General features: G+C 36.4%; 3 protein-coding genes across 3 annotated transcripts; 1 reads left to right on the top strand and 2 right to left on the bottom strand.

The window, feature by feature from the left end:
• Nucleotides 1-8,909: 8,909 nt before the first annotated feature.
• On the bottom strand, nucleotides 8,910-9,977 carry LOC110230899. The gene is made up of 2 exons (XM_021035137.1): nucleotides 9,591-9,977; nucleotides 8,910-9,341 (listed from the first exon to the last, which is right to left on the bottom strand). The coding sequence occupies exons 1-2, from the start codon at nucleotides 9,786-9,788 to the stop codon at nucleotides 8,910-8,912; spliced, it is 630 nt and encodes a 209-aa protein (XP_020890796.1). The 5' UTR covers nucleotides 9,789-9,977.
• Nucleotides 9,978-10,025: 48 nt separating this feature from the next.
• On the bottom strand, nucleotides 10,026-10,559 carry LOC9324338 (circumsporozoite protein). The gene has a single exon (XM_021035138.1). The coding sequence runs from the start codon at nucleotides 10,557-10,559 to the stop codon at nucleotides 10,026-10,028; it is 534 nt and encodes a 177-aa protein (XP_020890797.1).
• A 2,676-nt stretch (nucleotides 10,560-13,235) lies between these two features.
• Nucleotides 13,236-14,124, top strand: LOC110230900 (uncharacterized protein At4g04775-like). Its single transcript, XM_021035139.1, has 3 exons — nucleotides 13,236-13,257; nucleotides 13,339-13,478; nucleotides 13,837-14,124. Exons 1-3 carry the CDS (start codon nucleotides 13,236-13,238, stop codon nucleotides 14,122-14,124), a joined length of 450 nt encoding a protein of 149 aa, XP_020890798.1.
• The last annotated feature ends 4,559 nt before the right edge of the window (nucleotides 14,125-18,683 follow it).

An 18,683-nucleotide genomic window follows, 5' to 3' on the forward strand; every position in this document is an offset into this window, starting at 1 on the left:
TTTTTTTTCCATGGCCATTGATACTTAGCATTACCAATTCACCCACTTCTATTGTATTAGAACTTTCATAATCTTGGAATTGTTTCTGCTGCAACGTCAAAGTTTTCTCCTCTTTCAATCTTCTGTGATCATAATTCTCCAAATGTTTTTAATTTTGCATGAAGCTACAATTATTAGTTTTCATCTAATTGCTTATCAGTTTGAAGTAGTATATGGGTGAAAGCTTAGTTTTTAGTCTGTCACACTGCTCTTGTATCACGCCTAGCTTATTAGCTAACAAAGAAGCAACGAGATTTCCAATCCATCACTCTAGTTGCCAATGATGAGATTTGATACACCCTGCAACTCTGCAGAATTTTCATTTGATGCATCCTAGTCACATAGAAGTAACGTATTAGCCAATACATAAAAGAAAAAGGCATGATACACACAAGTATATTCTTTAATTCACCGTATCCAAGTGAAGAAGCCCTCTCTCGACATGTGTATACACTATTTATTAACAAATCATAAAATCATAAAATTTCATTAGAAGATGGAAATCATAAAATTGCCAAGGAAAACCGTCATCGTCGTCTTTCCCATGTCTTCACATTTCTTCGAACGATGACGACGTATCAATGGCCGTGGAATAAATTGAAACCCTAACGTATAATACGAACACCAACGACGTATCCGTTAACTAACATTGGTTAATGATTTTTATTTCTTAATTTATTTTATTAATTTTTTTAATTTTTAATTTTTAGTTAAATGCTAGATGACATGGCATAATCATTGGCTAAAACCAAAGGAGGTGAATACAAGGGTTCACCTCTAGGGGTGAACCCAAGAATTGTTCACTACAGTGTGTACACGTCCCCGTTTCGAATACTCATTAGTAATTATCTAATATAAATAAAGAGAAACATCCCATAAAATGGAAACCAAACATCAATACAGAAAAGATCAATCGTCAACAAAAGTGTACACAACACGATGATACACACCTCTCAACTAAACAAATAAACAATCTAACCCAAAAATGGCACTCTCTCTGTTTCACAAAGAGTGCTATTCTATCATTTTCACATAAATTAAGAAAAGTAAACAAATTTCAATTTTACCCCTTATTAATACACTAAATAATACTCTCTCTCTCTAATTAATAAGCTAAAATAGTGAGGATAAAAAAAAGAATTAATCTTTAAAACTGCAATGAAAACACAAAACGACACTCTTTGTAAAACGAGATTAAAACTTTAAAACGACATTTTTTGTGAAACGGAGGGAGTAAAATAAAAAGGATAACTTAAACAAGTGTATTAACAACCGTGAACTATAAATGTAGCTAATCACAACAATTAAGTCTAAGCAGCCTTTGTAAAAAGAACGAACAATTAATTGTGTCAATAAAGTCTAAGCCACAAAGCTCAAATTAGTAAATCAAGTAAGGAGAAACATATTTGAGAAAACACATAAAGGATGGTAGAGTATACGAACCGTCACAGATTTTTGTTGAACCCTGAAGTGAGATCCTTATCCTCACCCTCATCCTCATCGACGGGTTCTTTTCTTCTTCTTCATCCTCATGGACCAGGGCTTTACCACTTAGTACTGTTGATATGATAATGGGAAGCAGCATAATATATGGTCATTGAATCAAGCTTATCTGATCAACCACGGCGAATTTATGCATGAAACCAGTTGGAGAATGTGCTCAGCTCAATTACGAAACTCCTCGAAGAAGAATCAGATCAATCGGAGTTCAGATGAAGGAGTTATGGAATTTACAAAATCAGTGATCTCCAGCTTACGCGAATTCAGACATACACCCATTCAAAGAAGGATTCCGACAAGACCAGATTGAATTAAGCTACAAACCAAATTGTTCTGGAATCTTGGTCTATCAGAGAAGCCCATCAAAGTGGATTCAGCCCAAAAACAAGAAGAAAAGAGAGATTTTCGTCCATCCTCAAAACAACATTTATTTAATTGTTTTTCTCTCTCTTACATGCACTTTAGAGTTTGAATTTCTATTTCCAAGTTGTGCTGCATGTTATGGACGAAATTGTTGTATCTCATCTATATAATGAGGCTTAATTCATGAATAAAAGTAAGTTTTGTTGTTGAGTAAAAATCAGAGAAGTTTCTCTCTTTCAAGATGTGATATCTTGTAATTTTTGGAACTCCATGTTCATGGTGTGTCATATCTATGTTCATGGCTTGTTCAGACTTATCATAGATCCTTTCACAGATCTTTGTGACGTCTCTCGATCCATCTCTCTATCCATTCCTTGTTGGTGCGTCATATCCAGCAAGTTATCGATCTCCTTTGGTGTGTAATATCCAAAGAATTGATCCACCGGTAAATCAGGAGTCTTCCGCAGCTCTTGTGCGACCATTCGCTCCACAACCTTTGATCCTTTAGAGTTCACAGTCTCTTGGATGCAAAGTTATCCCTTTCACCACCTTAGAGTGCATAATCCTTGGGAGGATCGTATCGGCTTAAATGGCTCAATGATGAAACTGAACTAAGGATCTCTGAGCAAGTTACCATACCATTCACCATCGGCAAATATTCAGATCAAGTTGTATGTGATGTGGTTCCTATGTAAGCTGGTCACCTTCTTCTAGGACGACCATGGCAGTTTGATAAGGAGACTCTACACAATGGCCGAACCAACTACTACTCTTTTACTCACAACAACAAGAAACACTCTCTAGCTCCACTCACTCCTCAAGAAGTACATGAGATGCAACTGGCCATGTCAAAGGGAGCTAAGTCAAAGAAAACCAACCTTTACATAACACCTTCTACTGTTTTGAGATCTGTTAATTCACAAGACAAGGTGCTACTAATGGTCTTTAAGGAAGGTTTGTTTTCAGGTCAAGAAGAGGAAGATCTACCACCAGAAATACTTGAGCTACTAGAAAGGTTTAAGGAGGTCTTTCCCGATGAAATACCACCTGGTCTACCACCAATAAGGGGAATTGAGCATCAGATTGATCTAGTTCCAGGAGCACCATTGCCTAATAGACCAGCCTATAGAGTTAATCCTGAAGAGGCAAAAGAGTTAGAAAAGCAAGTGCAGGATCTTATGTCAAAGGGATACATCCGCGAAAGTCTAAGTCCTTGTGCTGTCCCTGTTCTTCTAGTACCTAAGAAAGATGGAACTTGGAGAATGTGTGTGGACTGCCGTGCAATCAACAACATCACCGTCAAATATAGGCATCCCATTCCCATACTTGATGACATGCTAGATGAGCTCAATGGAGCTACCATCTTCTCCAAAATTGATCTAAGAAGTGGATACCATCAGGTGAGAATGAAAGAAGGTGATGAATGGAAAACTGCTTTCAAGACTAAGCAAGGACTGTATGAGTGGTTAGTCATGCCATTTGGGCTCACCAACGCCCCGAGCACATTCATGAGGTTAATGAACCAAATTCTAAGGGAGTACATCTGTAAGTTTGTGGTTGTTTACTTTGATGATATCTTGATTTACAGCACATGTCTTGCCGATCATCTCAAGCATCTTGAAATGGTGATAAAAACGCTTAAGGCTGAGAACCTATATGCTAACCTTAAGAAATGCACATTTTGCACTGATCAAGTTGTGTTTCTAGGATTTGTTGTAAGCTCGCAGGGTCTGAAGGTTGATGAGGAAAAGATCAAGGCTATACAAGACTGGCCAACACCAACAACCATTGGACATGTTAGGAGCTTCCACGGTCTGGCTAGCTTCTATAGAAGATTTGTGAAGGACTTCAGTACCATAGCTGCACCATTGACCTCGGTGATTAAGAAGAATGTAGAATTCAAATGGGGTCAAGCACAGGAGGATGCATTCAAACTGCTCAAAGACAGCCTCACACATGCGCCTGTTTTGGTACTACCTAACTTTGATAAAATGTTTGAGATTGAATGTGATGCTTCTGGTACAGGTTTAGGAGCTGTCCTAACTCAAGGAGGAAAACCAGTGGCATACTTCAGTGAGAAGCTTAATGGAGCTGCACTTAATTATCCTACCTATGATAAGGAGCTCTATGCTTTGGTAAGGTCGCTTGAAACTTGGCAACATTATTTGCTGTCAAAAGAGTTTGTTATTCATACAGATCACGAGACGCTCAAGCACCTGAGAGGACAGACTACTCTCAAGAAGAGGCACGCAAGGTGGCTTGAATTTATAGAGACTTTCCCGTACGTGATCAAATACAAGAAGGGCAAAGAAAATATTGTGGCTGATGCTTTATCTAGAAGACATGCTTTGATAAGCACCATGGAGGCTAAGGTCATGGGATTTGAACATATCAAAGGTCTATATGAAGAAGATCCAGATTTTAAAGAAGCCTTCAAGGAAACAAGCAAAGCTGCTTATGGGTCATTCTACCAACATGATGGATTTCTCTTTAAAGACAAAAGATTGTGCATTCCCCAAGGATCCATGAAAGAGTTGCTGATAAGAGAAGCACATGGAGGTGGACTTATGGGACATTTTGGACGTGACAAGACTCTAAGTGTCCTCATGGAGCATTTCTTTTGGCCACATTTGAGAAGAGATGTGGAAAGGTTCTGTTCAAAGTGCATCACCTGCTTGAAAGCAAAATCCAGGTCACATCCTTATGGTTTATACATGCCTTTGCCTCTTCCTAACCTACCATGGGTAGATATTTCTATGGATTTTGTTCTAGGGCTGCCCAAGGTCAACAATAACGACTCCATTTTTGTTGTGGTGGATCGTTTCTCCAAAATGGCTCATTTCATCCCCTGCAACAAGACAAATGACGCTACTCAAACAGCTGATCTCTTCTTCAAAGAAGTTGTGCGTTTACATGGAGTACCAAGAACCATTGTTTCAGACCGGGATACAAAATTTCTAAGCTACTTCTGGAAGACTTTGTGGAAAAAGCTCGGAACCAAGCTGCTCTTCTCCACCACTTGTCATCCTCAAACAGATGGCCAAACTGAGGTAGTTAATCGTACTCTCTCTACCCTATTGAGAGCTACGGTGGGTAAGAATCTTCAAAACTGGTTATCTTGTTTGCCTTACATTGAATTTGCTTATAATCATGCTAAGCATTCCGGAACCAAACTATCTCCATTTGAAATTGTCTATGGTTTTAATCCTCTAACCCCGTTGGATATTACACCTCTGCCCCAACCTGTTTATTCTAGTGCAGAAGGAGTTACTAAGGCAGATTTTGTTAAGAAGCTTCATCAAAGGGTTAAAGAAAATCTTGAAAGGAAAAGTGAAAAGAACAAGGAGCATGCTGACAAGCACCGAAAGAAGCTGACATTTGAACCTGGAGATTGGGTCTGGTTACACATGAGAAAAGAAAGATTTCCAAAGGAGAGGAAGTCCAAACTTTCACCAAGAGGAGATGGACCCTTTCGGGTCTTAGAAAAGATTAATGACAATGCCTACAAGATTGAACTTCCAGGTGAGTTAAACATTTCTCCTACCTTTAATGTTGCTGATTTATCTCCATTCCATGCAGATGAAACAGTTCTGGAGTCAGAACTTTCTCAAGAGGGAGGGAATGATGAGGACATCGAGACTATCCAAACTAACTCCGAGGAAGGATCCAGCAACATAACAACCATGGTTCAAGCACCAAGGACAAGATCAGGAACCAAACGCTTAAGGGAACAATTCAACAAGTCCATTGAAAGCTTGATTACACTCATAGAGCAAGAGGAACTCGAAGGAAGGTCATTCACTAAGGATATTATCCGAGAGACACCCATTGAGCCTCAAATCAATCCAAACGTTTCAAAAGGTCAAGACTTGGAGAATGAACAAGACAACAACTATTTTGAGCAAGGAACATTCCAGGAAACCGAGATCATCAAAGATAAAGCTTGCGTCCAACTCAAGACTCAAACAGCTTCATTTCTACCGGTTTTACAAGGAATAAAGGAACCCGCTCTCTTCATCATTTCCAAAATCATTCAATGAAGGGCTGGAGCATGCATGAGCAATATTTCCGAGGTAAGTGTTTGAATTCAAATAATAAATCGTTCTTCTCTTGTTTTGCAGGAATAAGACCGTTGGGTTTTTATTGAGTCTTTTATTTGTCTTAGGTCCTAAATTCGAGTCTGTTGTTTTGCGAATTTAGTCCTTTTTATTTGCAAGTTTAGTCCTTTTATTATGTAATAATTTCGACCCTAGAAGGTCCCCAGCTGCTGGACTATTATATAAAGTCTCTTCTCAGCTATGTATCTTTAACAAGTTTTATGAAATAAAATGAGAGTTTTCTTAAAAAAAAAAATTTAAATGATACGATCCTCCCAAGGATTATGCACTCTAAGGTGGTGAAAGGGATAACTTTGCATCCAAGAGACTGTGAACTCTAAAGGATCAAAGGTTGTGGAGCGAATGGTCGCACAAGAGCTGCGGAAGACTCCTGATTTACCGGTGGATCGATTCTTTGGATATTACACACCAAAGGAGATCGATAACTTGCTGGATATGACGCACCAACAAGGAATGGATAGAGAGATGGATCGAGAGACGCCACAAAGATCTGTGAAAGGATCTATGATAAGTCTGAACAAGCCATGAACATAGATATGACACACCATGAACATGGAGTTCCAAAAATTACAAGATATCACATCTTGAAAGAGAGAAACTTCTCTGATTTTTACTCAACAACAAAACTTACTTTTATTCATGAATTAAGCCTCATTATATAGAGGAGATACAACAATTTCGTCCATAACATGCAGCACAACTTGGAAATAGAAATTCAAACTCTAAAGTGCATGTAAGAGAGAGAAAAACACTTAAATAAATGTTGTTTTGAGGATGGACGAAAATCTCTCTTTTCTTCTTGTTTTTGGGCTGAATCCACTTTGATGGGCTTCTCTGATTGACCAAGATTCCAGAACAATTTGGTTTGTAGCTTAATTCAATCTGGTCTTGTCGGAATCCTTCTTTGAATGGGCGTATGTCTGAATTCGCGTAAGCTGGAGATCACTGATTTTGTAAATTCCATAACTCCTTCATCTGAACTCCGATTGATCTGATTCTTCTTCGAGGAGTTTCGTAATTGAGCTGAGCACATTCTCCAACTGGTTTCATGCATAAATTCGCCGTGGTTGATCAGATAAGCTTGATTCAATGACCACATATTATGCTGCTTCCCATTATCATATCAACTGTTGCCTCTTCTTAGCCTTCTGTTCAGCAGACACAGTTCCATCCGCCTCAATTGTGTGGATCGCCGCTACAAGATCTGAACCAACAGATCCATACCCAGAGCAATTAGGACTAGCAACTGTAAAGTAGCTAGATGCTAGGTTTCGGGAGGTCACGAAAGACAGGACACGTGCAAGGCGTAACGCACGTGCCACAAGTGAGAGATTCCTCTGGCGGAGGCTTCGATTTGAATCGCATGCATACATCTTCGGGATAATTGGTGAAGAAGAGGGAGAAAAAAAAAAGTGAAAAGGTTTTCAAATTTTTAGGGCTTCAAAATAGCTGTATAAGGAAGGATATTTCTTTTAGTTGTCAAAAAATATAATTGTCCTACTATAAAATAGCTGCCATTGAATATGGACTAATTATGATATTTGAACATTTAAGATGGTAAAATAATAATATTATTTTTAATATATTAAAAAAGAAATAAATCTTTGAAAATTATTTGCCTTATATATTTTTTTTTGGTAGGATGGGGGGACTAAGTCCCCCACAATTTATTAAGAAAAATTAAAGAAAATTACAAACGAACATAACGTGGGTACGCAGACCCGATCGCATCGTCAAAAACAATGGAGTCAACCACATCCGGTTTAGACTCAAGCAAATGAAAACCTAACGGTAAGGAAAACGCATAGTTTGCGAAACCGTCCGCAAGACGGTTAGCCTCCCTATACACATGAGATACGCGAACTATCCAGTCACGCGACAAGAAGCTATAGCACAAACGTACTAGGAAGGACAAGGGATGAGAATCATCAATCCCTGTCTTAAGAAACCCCACAACAATCTCCGAGTCCACCTCCAACTCTAGCCGTGTAATCCGCTTCTCCCAAGCTATATATAGTCCATAATAAACACCCCATAGCTCCGCCAATGGGGCAGAGCATACACCTATATTTAGAGCAAAGCCAACGCGCCAAATCCCGTCCCCGTCACGCGGAACTCCTCCCGCTGTTGCCAAACCCGGGTTACCGCGGGAGGCACCATCCGTATTCAACTTGATCCAGCCACTACAAGAAAACACTTCATTTGCGACTGTGAAATTAGTCGCTAAACGGTCGCAAAAGAGGGTTTTGCAACTGAATAGCGACTATTTCCATTGGTCGCAAAATTTCCGTGTATCACTATAGTCGCTAATTTGCGACTATGTGGCGACTATAAATTTATCGTCGCAAATGACCGACTACGTTGTGACTGGTAAATATCGTTGCAAATATGCGACCAAAGAGCAACGAACGGACGTTCGCGACTCATTTGCGACTGTAATAACCTTACATATTTGGATCAATTTGCGCCTTGTTTGCGACCGTTTAGAGTTCTTGGATCAAATTCTTAGTCACACATTAGTCGCAAGTTGTGTATGTTTTAGTAACAGTTTAGTCGCAAAAGAGTTGCATATGGTGCGACTATTTTAGGACTCATTTATTATGGTGAGAAAGTAGTCCTTTATTAGTAACCATTTTGATACGAGATTTAGAGTTATTTGTAAATTTGTTTAGTCACAGTTTGGTCACATTTGTTAATTGTTCTGGTCACAAATTAGTCCGAATTTCTGAAACTTTTTGGTCACAAAATAGTTACATCTTATTAGTCCAAAACCTGTCCATTTCAAAAGCAAATGCATTCAAAAACCATCCGAATATGATTCAAGTACCATTCCAAACCATTCAAAAACAATCCTAATCAAGTTCACATACACAGAAAAGGAAACTAAAATCAAGTTTCCTCATTTGAGGCGGTGGATAGAGGAGAGGTCGGTGTGGTTCCAGTGGTGTGTCCTGCTGGTTGGACTGCAGCTCCTGTGGTGGCTGGAAGGGTGTTTGTTGTAGTGGTGGGTGGTATGATCACTTCTGGTTCAAGGAGTGGAGAGGTTGACATAAAAGCTGCCAAGTCTGGATCTTTGTCTTTCATGAAAAGGATGAGCTTCTCCAAGCTTGCGATCCGAGCTTGAGACTTCCGGTGCTCCTCATCACGTCTTGCATTCTCAGCATCCTGATCAGAGATCTTGCGCCGCAGCTGCTCTTGAAGCTCAACAACTGTCACTGTAGAAGAAGAGCTTGCGTAACTCTCCTTCCTTTTTCCCTTGTGTAGGGTCTCCACCAGTGATCCAAGGCCATAAGGGTTGCCTTGGTCATCTATATGAGTACACTGCAAAAAAAGACAAACATTCAGTGAAATCAGACAAGAAGGATCATAGGCAAAATGAAAAAAAACAAACGAAATCCAGAATGTAGCAAAGAAGTCTGACAAAGACAATCCACAAAGCAAATCAGACAAAGATAAATAAGAATCATCATTGATATTAAAGTAACAATACTCAGCAGACAAGACTATCATACTCCAAGCAAACAAATACAATCATATAATCCAAGCAAACTAAAGACAGAAATGACTTACCTTAAGGAAGATATCATTCATTTCATCAATGCTGAGTTCTCTAGGATGCATTGAATGTTCAGAGGAAATCTCTGAAGCATCCTGAACCTCCTCTTCCACTTCAGCCAATCTCTCTTCAACTGTCTTCTTATATGCCTCAGCCACTTGTTCAGACTTTTGATCAACAAAAGAGCCATCAGCTCTAGTATGCGTTCTCATAAACACTTCACCTAATGAAATTGGACGCCCCAACTCTTCCTCCTGAAATGAAAGACAAAATGAATATCATGTGTAGAAATGATAGAAATTATGTAAAAGTAAAGTATTTGGAGCGATTGAAACAACTTACCATTTCTTGATGAACTTGAATAAATGATTTCTGACCGGCTAAGTGTTTGTGCACTCCAAGTCTGCCACGATCAGAATTTCTGCATTGTGAAGCATTCTCACTCCTCTCTATAGCATCAGCGGTCTTCCAAAAGTTCTGCATCTCAGTCCAAAGTCGTCATGTTCCGGTAGAGGCTGGGTTTGAGGAGACGGTGGCTGATGCTGCGGCTGAGGAGGAGGAGTCTGTCTATTAAGAGGAGGAGTCTGCCTAGGAGGAGGATTCTGTCTACTAGAATTAAGTGAAGGACGACTCACTTGAGATTGGGTCGCAGACTGACTTGCCGAGGATGGGTTCAACGCGTTTGAAGATGTTCCGACTCCACTCGCAGTGACTGGTGGTCTGTGACCAACGAAGGTTCGGACTCGACCTCCTGGTCTCACTGGTCTGCTGGTCTCGCCTCCTCCTACAGCTTCTTGTGGTAGCGCCTGGCCACCTCCGGCGGCTACTCGTCTGGTGGTTACGCCACCTCCGGCGGCTTCTTGTCTGCTGGTTTCGCCACCTCCGGCGGCTTCTTGTCTGCTGGTTTGGCCACCTCCGGCGGCCACTCTTCTGGTGGTAGCGCCACCTCCGCGACCTCGAGAGGATTTACCTTTAGGCGGCATAAGAAGATTTGAGATTTGAGATGTTGAGATTCGAGATCTTTTAGAGAGGATTCGAGAGGATTGGAAGAGATTTGAGAGAGAATCGGGAAAAACTGAGAGAGATTTGTGTGAGAATCGATTGAGAGAGAGAGGGGATGATTGAGAGATTGAGAGAGAGAGGGGATGATTGAGAGATTGAGAGAGAAACCCTAAATCGATTTGGGGATTGTGGTGGAAATGAGGGTTCGTTTAAGTTTTACCTAATTAATTAAGAGTACCAGTCGCTCTTTAGTCGCAAAATGGTACCAAAGTAAAAAAATTGGGGGGAATCTAAACCGCCAAAACACTTAGCGAAAATCTTAGAAATTTCACATTTAGTACCTAAATTGTCGCAATAATGGTCGGCAAATAGTTGCAAACATGGTCACAATATAGTCGCTTAATGGTAAACAGTTCCAACATAGTGGCAACTTTGCGACCAGATTGTGACTGTAATCTATATTCACAACGCAAAAGGAGAGGTATACACATTTCAATCCAAAATGGTTATATATGTCACTCTATAACACTCATATTAGGGTTATAGAGGACATATATTAGTTTAAGGTTACAAAACTTTGCAAAACTCAAGTAATTTCATACTTAGTACCAAAATAGTCGCAACTATGGTGGGTAAATAGTTGCAAAAATAGTCGCACAATAGTTGCCAACAGGCAAATCGTTCCAAAATGGTGGCAAATTTGCGACGGTTGTGTGACTGTGATATATTAGTCACAAGGCAAAATTTTGAAATCTACACATTTCGATCCAAAATGGTGACATATATCACTCTATAACACTCATATTAGGGTTATAGAGGACATATATTTGTTTAAGGTTACAAAACTTTGCAAAACTCAAGTAATGTAGAGTTTTTACTAAATCCCTAAACATTACTCATATGAGTAATGTAATATCATAAAGAGATTTGTTTGTTTTTGATATTTTGTTTCTAAACATCAGTATTTATGACTTTGGTTAAGATTTTCTTGACGAGTAATATCAAATAAGTGTAGAAATGTTTAACTTTATATGTAAGTAAATTTAAAATGTGAAAAGTGAGAAAACAAAAATCGAGAGTTGGCAAATAGTCGCATATGAGTCGCAATCTCAGGTGCTAGTCGCAAAACAGTCGCAAAATCTTCAGGTGCTAGTCGCAAATGACCGACTAGTTAGCGACTAAGAGATAATTGGTGGAGAATAAACGTTTCAATATACGTTTGTCGCAAAACGGTCGCAAAATTGCGACCGTTTTGCGACTTATTTTAAAATGTACGAAAAAAAGTCGGGTAGATTCGATCCGGTGTCCTATAAGTCCTAAGGAAAGTATGTTACCAAATTGCCAGTATACTTAATCGGTAATATGCTAAAAATATTTATATATATAATCTGAGACTATGTTTTGATTTTTTGTTTGTTTTTTTTTTTTAATAAAACACACATGCTTGAATATCTTACAAAACACATCTTTAAACTTTTATTAAACAAATAAAAATAACTTATATTAAAATTCATTCATCATAATAAAAATAACTTATATTAAAACACATCTTAGAAATTTCACATTTAGTACCTAATTAGTCGCAATAATGGTCGGCAAATAGTTGCAAAAATAGTCACAATATAGTCGCTTAATGGTAAACAGTTCCAACATAGTGGCAACTTTGCGACCAGATTGTGACTGTAATCTATAGTCACAACGCAGAAGGAGAGGTATACACATTTCGATCCAAAATGGTTATATATGTCACTCTATAACACTCATATTAGGGTTATAGAGGACATATATTAGTTTAAGGTTACAAAACTTTGCAAAACTCAAGTAATTTCACATTTAGTACCAAAATAGTCGCAACTATGGTCGGTAAATAGTTGCAAAAATAGTCGCAAAATAGTCGCCAACAGGCAAATCGTTCCAAAATGGTGGCAAATTTGCGACGGTTGTGTGACTGTGATATATTAGTCACAAGGCAAAATTTTGAAATCTACACATTTCGATCCAAAATGGTGACATATATCACTCTATAACACTCATATTAGGGTTATAGAGGACATATATTTGTTTAAGGTTACAAAACTTTGCAAAACTCAAGTAATGTAGAGTTTTTACTAAATCCCTAAACATACTCATATGAGTAATGTAATATCATAAAGAGATTTGTTTGTTTTTGATATTTTGTTTCTAAACATCAGTATTTATGACTTTGGTTAAGATTTTCTTGATGAGTAATATCAAATAAGTGTAGAAATGTTTAACTTTATATGTAAGCAAATTTAAAATGTGAAAAGTGAGAAAACAAAAATCGAGAGTTGGCAAATAGTCGCATATGAGTCGCAATCTCAGGTGCTAGTCGCAAAACAGTCGCAAAATCTTCAGGTGCTAGTCGCAAATGACCGACTAGTTAGCGACTAAGAGATAATTGGTGGAGAATAAACGTTTCAATATACGTTTGTCGCAAAACGGTCGCAAAATTGCGACCGTTTTGCGACTTATTTTAAAGGAAAGACAAATGGGTAAAACGACGTCTTTTAGTCATCTCATTTAGTCTTCTTCTTCTTCAACTCTGCGACATAATCCCAAAATCAAATTGGGGATTTTGGAAAAGCTAGGGTTCTAAAGATCCCAATTTCTGCTGAGCTTCATAAGTGTTGATCCCGATGTCTTCATCAGCTTCTTCAGGTCAGTAATCGAGAATGTAAGGTGTGGGTTTGATTTTATGTAGATTTTGATAGATACTTAATTTCTTGCGGATTGGTGAAGGTGTGAGCGATAGGTTCTCTGTGAGAGGAAGAGGGATCCCAAGACAATGTAAATGTGGTCAATTCTCTGTGATTAAGACTTCAAACACTTTGAAAAATCCGGGGAGACTCTTTCATTGTTGTCCAAACGGATCAGAGGAGGTAATGTTTTCTTAAGTTATAGAATCTTAAGGTAGACAAAGCTTCTCTTGATTTGAATTTGCGTTTAGCTTTCGATCTTGCTTCGAGACATTGGTGAGGTAATGTTTTCTTAAGTTATAGAATCTTAAGGTACACAAAGCTTCTCTTGATTTGAATTTGCGTTTAGCTTTCGATCTTGCTTCGAGACATTGGTTTATCGCTCACCTTTCGTAATTTGTATACGTTGATCTTAGTTTCACATTCTCTAGCTGCTTAGGTTTTGTTGTACGTTGTAAAAATGTGATCTTTTTGGTTATGATATGCTCTCAAGTTGTATGAACATATGCAAATTGTCCTCATGAGTGTATTTTTGTTGCAGAATAAGCATCATTTGTTTAAGTGGACCGACATATCCATGGTCGAAGAGATGGAAATGGTTGAAAGTGTGGTTGAGAAGATAGAAGGAGATGTGGGAAGCTTAGCAAAAGGATTACATGAGCTTGAAGCTATCAAAGAAAGGGCACAAAGATGTGAGAAAGAGATTGTATATCTCAAAGATGTCGTCAGTTTGTGTGAGAAAGAGGTACAAGAGTTACGAAGCTTCAAAAATATGGTTGTGTGTGGTGGTTTGGTCATGGCTATAGTGTACTATGTCTTCTTTGCATAAGAATTCTAGTTTGTGTAATGTTGTAATGTAATATTGTTTATGAGACTTTAAGCAACTCCAACTTAAACTTGTAATATTTATGAGATTGTCTTGTACTATTTTCATCAATTGAATTTGGTTTTAAAATGGATCTGTAGATGTCATTGGTTAGGACATTTTAACGAACACTTGGTGTGCATGAATCTTATTACTAAGTTCGACCAAACACTTAGCAAAAATCTTAGAAATTTCACAATTAGTACCAAAATAGTCGCAATATTGGTCGGCCAATAGTTGCAATATTAGTCGCAAAATAGTCGCTAAATGAACACTGGTTACAAAATGGTGGCACGTTTGCGACTGTTATCTATTATATTGATCCAAAAGGCTGATATATATCACTCACAAACACTCATATTAGTGTTATAGAGGACATATATTATTTTAAGGTTGAAAAACTTTGCAAAACTCAAGTAATATAGATATTTTACTAAATTGCAAAACATCAATAAAAGTGTTATAGGTTCAACAAAAGAGCCAACTTTTACAAACTAGTTTGCAACGAACGAGTAACTAAAGTGCGACCATATTTTCAGACCAAATTTTGAGTCGCAAATCAGTCGCACATGTGCAATCGGATGCGACTTATTTGCGACTGAAACAAATTAGTCTGCAATCGGACGCACAACCGTCATTAATGAACGACTAATTACCGACTATTTGTTTTAGTCGCCGAATAGCGACTAAGTTCCAACTGTGTTTGAATTCGTCGGTAAAAAGTCGTACATTAGTCACAAAATAGTCACACAATTTTGCGACTCAAAGTTTGGTCGCAAAGTTTAGTTGCAAAACGCAGGTTTTCTTGTAGTGAGCTATCCCCCGGAGGTGACCAGCTGATCATTCTCTCCACTCTTCCAGCCCGTCGTGACGGATCCTGCAGCATCACATGTGCCATAGACACCTCTTTAGTTCGGTCTTTGAGAAACAGGACTCTATCTCTACACTTCCAATCTGTCCCAAAAACATTCCCGCAACGCCACTTCCAACTCCACCAAATTCCCAAAGCAAACATTGTTGACCATGGGCTGCCATTCGTATCCGCATCCTCACCTAAGTTACGATACAACCATCCGAGTAGGGGCTGCTCAAAAAATAAGCGCATCTTCCTAACATCGACAATTCGAGTCCATATCCCCCGCTGAGCCGGACAATCCCTAAGGACATGAATAATCGACTCCTCTCCCTGCTTGCAAACCGAGCACAAATCTGTGTCACTCAAATGTCTTCGTCTCCTCTCCACATTTGTCATGATGACTTGATTCACCACCAACCAAATGAAGACCCGGACTCTCTCGGGAGCTACCACCCTCCACACTCGATCATATAACTTCTGCCTTATATATTATTACAAGGTTTGTTCTCTGCATTTTGTTTTATCCCTTTTAATACAAAAGATGATAACAATATAATGGATGTTAATTTTAATGTATGGGTATAAGAAGGTTCTCTATACCCACTTACAAGCGAAATGTGATGATGGTCTACATGTTGATTTCACGTATTTATACAATGTCTACGCGATAGTCCCGTTCTCAGTATCCCACATACACAACGTTGGCTCATGTCACCATAGGTTACAAGCTATTTTCGTTTCACTGATGTCTGTTCAAGATATAACTATAGCTACTTGATTTGAAGACCCCAAAAAACAAAAACAAAAAAAAAACATGTCTTTATCATTCATATGGAGATCATGAATTTCGTTTTTACTGCTACCAGATGTTGTAGTTCTTAAAAAAAATGACGAAGCCGCTTACCAAAAAAGTATGAACAACATATTGTAAAATCAAAAGGATGACATTATGGTGGTTTATGTAAAGGATATGCTTGTCCATTAACTTGGTGCATCATACCTTGTAAAACATCTAGTTACATGCTTCAAATCACGTTGGAAGTACAAAATGAAGTTCTCGTTTCGAGTACCTTTTTAGGGATATTTCTTGTCTGTCACAAGTTACAATGATGAATAAAAGCGAATGCAAACTAAATCATCGCCATCCAAAACTTCTCCTCACATTGGAATGTAGAAGGAGTCTTAAGACTCACAAGCACGATAGTATCACTAAGGGCTTGATTGGTTCTCCCGCTACCACCCGCAAACGCTGCGTTTTTAAATATCCGAATAATCCAAAAATTATACGAATAATCCAAAAATTTAAACCGGATAACGGATATCCGGCACCAAAAAAAAAAAAAAATTATAACTTAAAAGTCTTATGACTCCATTTTTCAAGTGTTAAAGTCCAAAAAAACTTGTAAGCCCAACTTTTTTTAATTATTTTTATTTTAATTTCAATATTAATAAATAAATCATATGACAAAAAATAAAAATAAATTTCTAAGAAGAATTTAGGTTGTTGATTAATGTCTTTTTTTTTAAGAACATCACTTGAATTTTTTAAACTTTTTGCTACTTTAATAAATTCTTAGTTTTTGTAATATTTTATATATATAATCAACTTCTAGTTATTTTATGAATTTTTTAAGCTTTTTATGTATGATATTAATGAATTTAGGATTTTAAAAAACTAAAATTTCCTATGATCCTTATGCATTATCGCAAATATGGTGATTATGATTGTTCAAATACAAGTAATGAGCTGTTAACAAAATTCTATTAATGTTTGTTCCAGAAAAGAAACTATTAAAGTTTAATAGAAAAATAAGAATATTGGTGTGAATGAATATTTTCTCATTTTGAAGTATTTGCTTTGAAAATTTAAACATTGGTATTTAAATTATATTTTAATGTTTTTTGAAAAAATAAAATAATCGAATTCAGAAGAATATAAGCTTCTAACAATTTGAGACGAAATAAAATAATTTACTTGATTTGATATATTAATTTTTTTGGCTCTAAATAAAATAATTTGGAGATATAGTAAATATTATAATATGTTTTAAAATATATATTTTTATGTAATTCAAATTAATTTTAATGATATATATTTAAAATAATGAACACTACCCGTTTCTAAATGTCTACCCGTTTCTAAGCAAATGTCTACCCGTTTCTAATAAATATATTTCAAAATTTATATTATTTAAATTCTAATTAAAATGTAAAATTAATCTATACTGAAAATATTATCTAGATATTTAGAACCTAAAATCCAAAATTATTTGTTGAATAGGTTATATTTTAAAGGATGAAACTATTTAGTTTAGATTATATATGAAAAATATACAATATATTTTTTCAAATTTGGAAAATAAAATATTAAAATCTTTTTTTCATGTGTACTACTAATCAGAATTAATTAGCATAGTTTTGTTAAGGAAATGTATTAAAATCTAATTTTTTTTTTTTTTTTTTTTTTTTTTTTCAAAAAATCTAAATTAAATGATAATTTTTTACAATAAATTAGATTGCCGGAAATATCTAATAATATATTACCAAAATAAATAAGTTTATATTTATACAATTTCGAATTAATAACTTGATTTATTTTTTATAATTTTTTGACAGCAAATAACTTGATTTATTATGGAATCTTTTAAGGGAGACTCACAAAAATGCCTCTTTTTCAATACTCTTTTTAAAAATGCCCCCTTTGGCTGTCCATTTTTAAAAATACCGATTTTTTTGTACAAAATGACTAAATTACCCTTCTTTTAATAAAAGATATCACAAATATATAAGGAAAACATGAGAATGTGCACACATCAAAATTACAAATTTGATTTTGTAAAAACTTGTAAAACCTTTAAAATACCTTGTCAAATTTTTCCGCCAAAAAATTTTCCCGCGGGAAAAGTGATTCCGCAATTTTTTTGGGGGGAAAAATTTACAAGGTATTTTAAAGGTTTTTTACAAGGTATTTATAAGGTTTTACAATGTATTTTAAAAGGTTTTACAACGTATTTATAAGGTATTTATAAGATATTATAAGATTTTACAAGCTATTTTATAAGGTTTTACAGTTTTTTATAAGGTTTTACAAGTTATAAATACCTTATAAAACCTTATAAGTACCTTGTAAAACTTTTTAAGATACATTGTAAAACCTTACAAAACACTTGTAAATACTCTGGAAAACCTTTAAAATACCTTGTAAATTGCGGAATCACTTTTTCCGAATAAAAAAAATTTTTGCGGGAAAATTGCGGGATCACGTTTCCCGCCAAAAATTTGCGGGATAACTTTTCCCGCCAAAAAAATATTTTGTATTTTGTGGACCTAATTTTGTTTCAAATAAGGGTAAAATGGTCATTAAAAATTAAAAGAGGGCAAACTTAAAAATGGACTCTCAAAGGGAGCATTTTTGAAAAGGGGTATTGAAAAAGAGGCATTTTTAACAATTTCTCATCTTTTAAACTATTTCCAAACATATTGGGCAGTTATTATTTTATTGATTTATTTTTGATTATTTAAAATTTTTTTTTTTTATTTCTTCAAATTTATAAAAATTAATGGCATTCTATGTAATAATCTACAACTTAAAGATTGTTTTTTATTTAGTGATTCCCAATTAATAGTATAGATAATGCGGGAAAATTGCAAAGACCTAAAAATAAAA

Source organism: Arabidopsis lyrata (assembly GCF_000004255.2).
Source record: "Arabidopsis lyrata subsp. lyrata unplaced genomic scaffold ARALYscaffold_2, whole genome shotgun sequence".
In the NCBI taxonomy this organism is placed as follows: Eukaryota; Viridiplantae; Streptophyta; class Magnoliopsida; order Brassicales; family Brassicaceae; genus Arabidopsis; species Arabidopsis lyrata.

Excerpts from the sequence above, each read along its gene's own strand:
- LOC110230900 (XM_021035139.1), top strand. The coding sequence starts at position 13,236 with ATGTCTTCATCAGCTTCTTCAG. Across the intron at positions 13,258-13,338 it reads GTCTTCATCAGCTTCTTCAG|GTGTGAGCGATAGGTTCTCT; the intron begins GTCAGTAATCGA and ends GGATTGGTGAAG. Across the intron at positions 13,479-13,836 it reads GTCCAAACGGATCAGAGGAG|AATAAGCATCATTTGTTTAA; the intron begins GTAATGTTTTCT and ends TTTTTGTTGCAG.
- LOC110230899 (XM_021035137.1), bottom strand. The coding sequence starts at position 9,788 with ATGAGAACGCATACTAGAGCTGATGGCTCTTTTGTTGATCAAAAGTCT. Across the intron at positions 9,342-9,590 it reads TGAATGATATCTTCCTTAAG|TGTACTCATATAGATGACCA; the intron begins GTAAGTCATTTC and ends CTTTTTTTGCAG.
- LOC9324338 (XM_021035138.1), bottom strand. The coding sequence starts at position 10,559 with ATGCCGCCTAAAGGTAAATCCTCTCGAGGTCGCGGAGGTGGCGCTACC.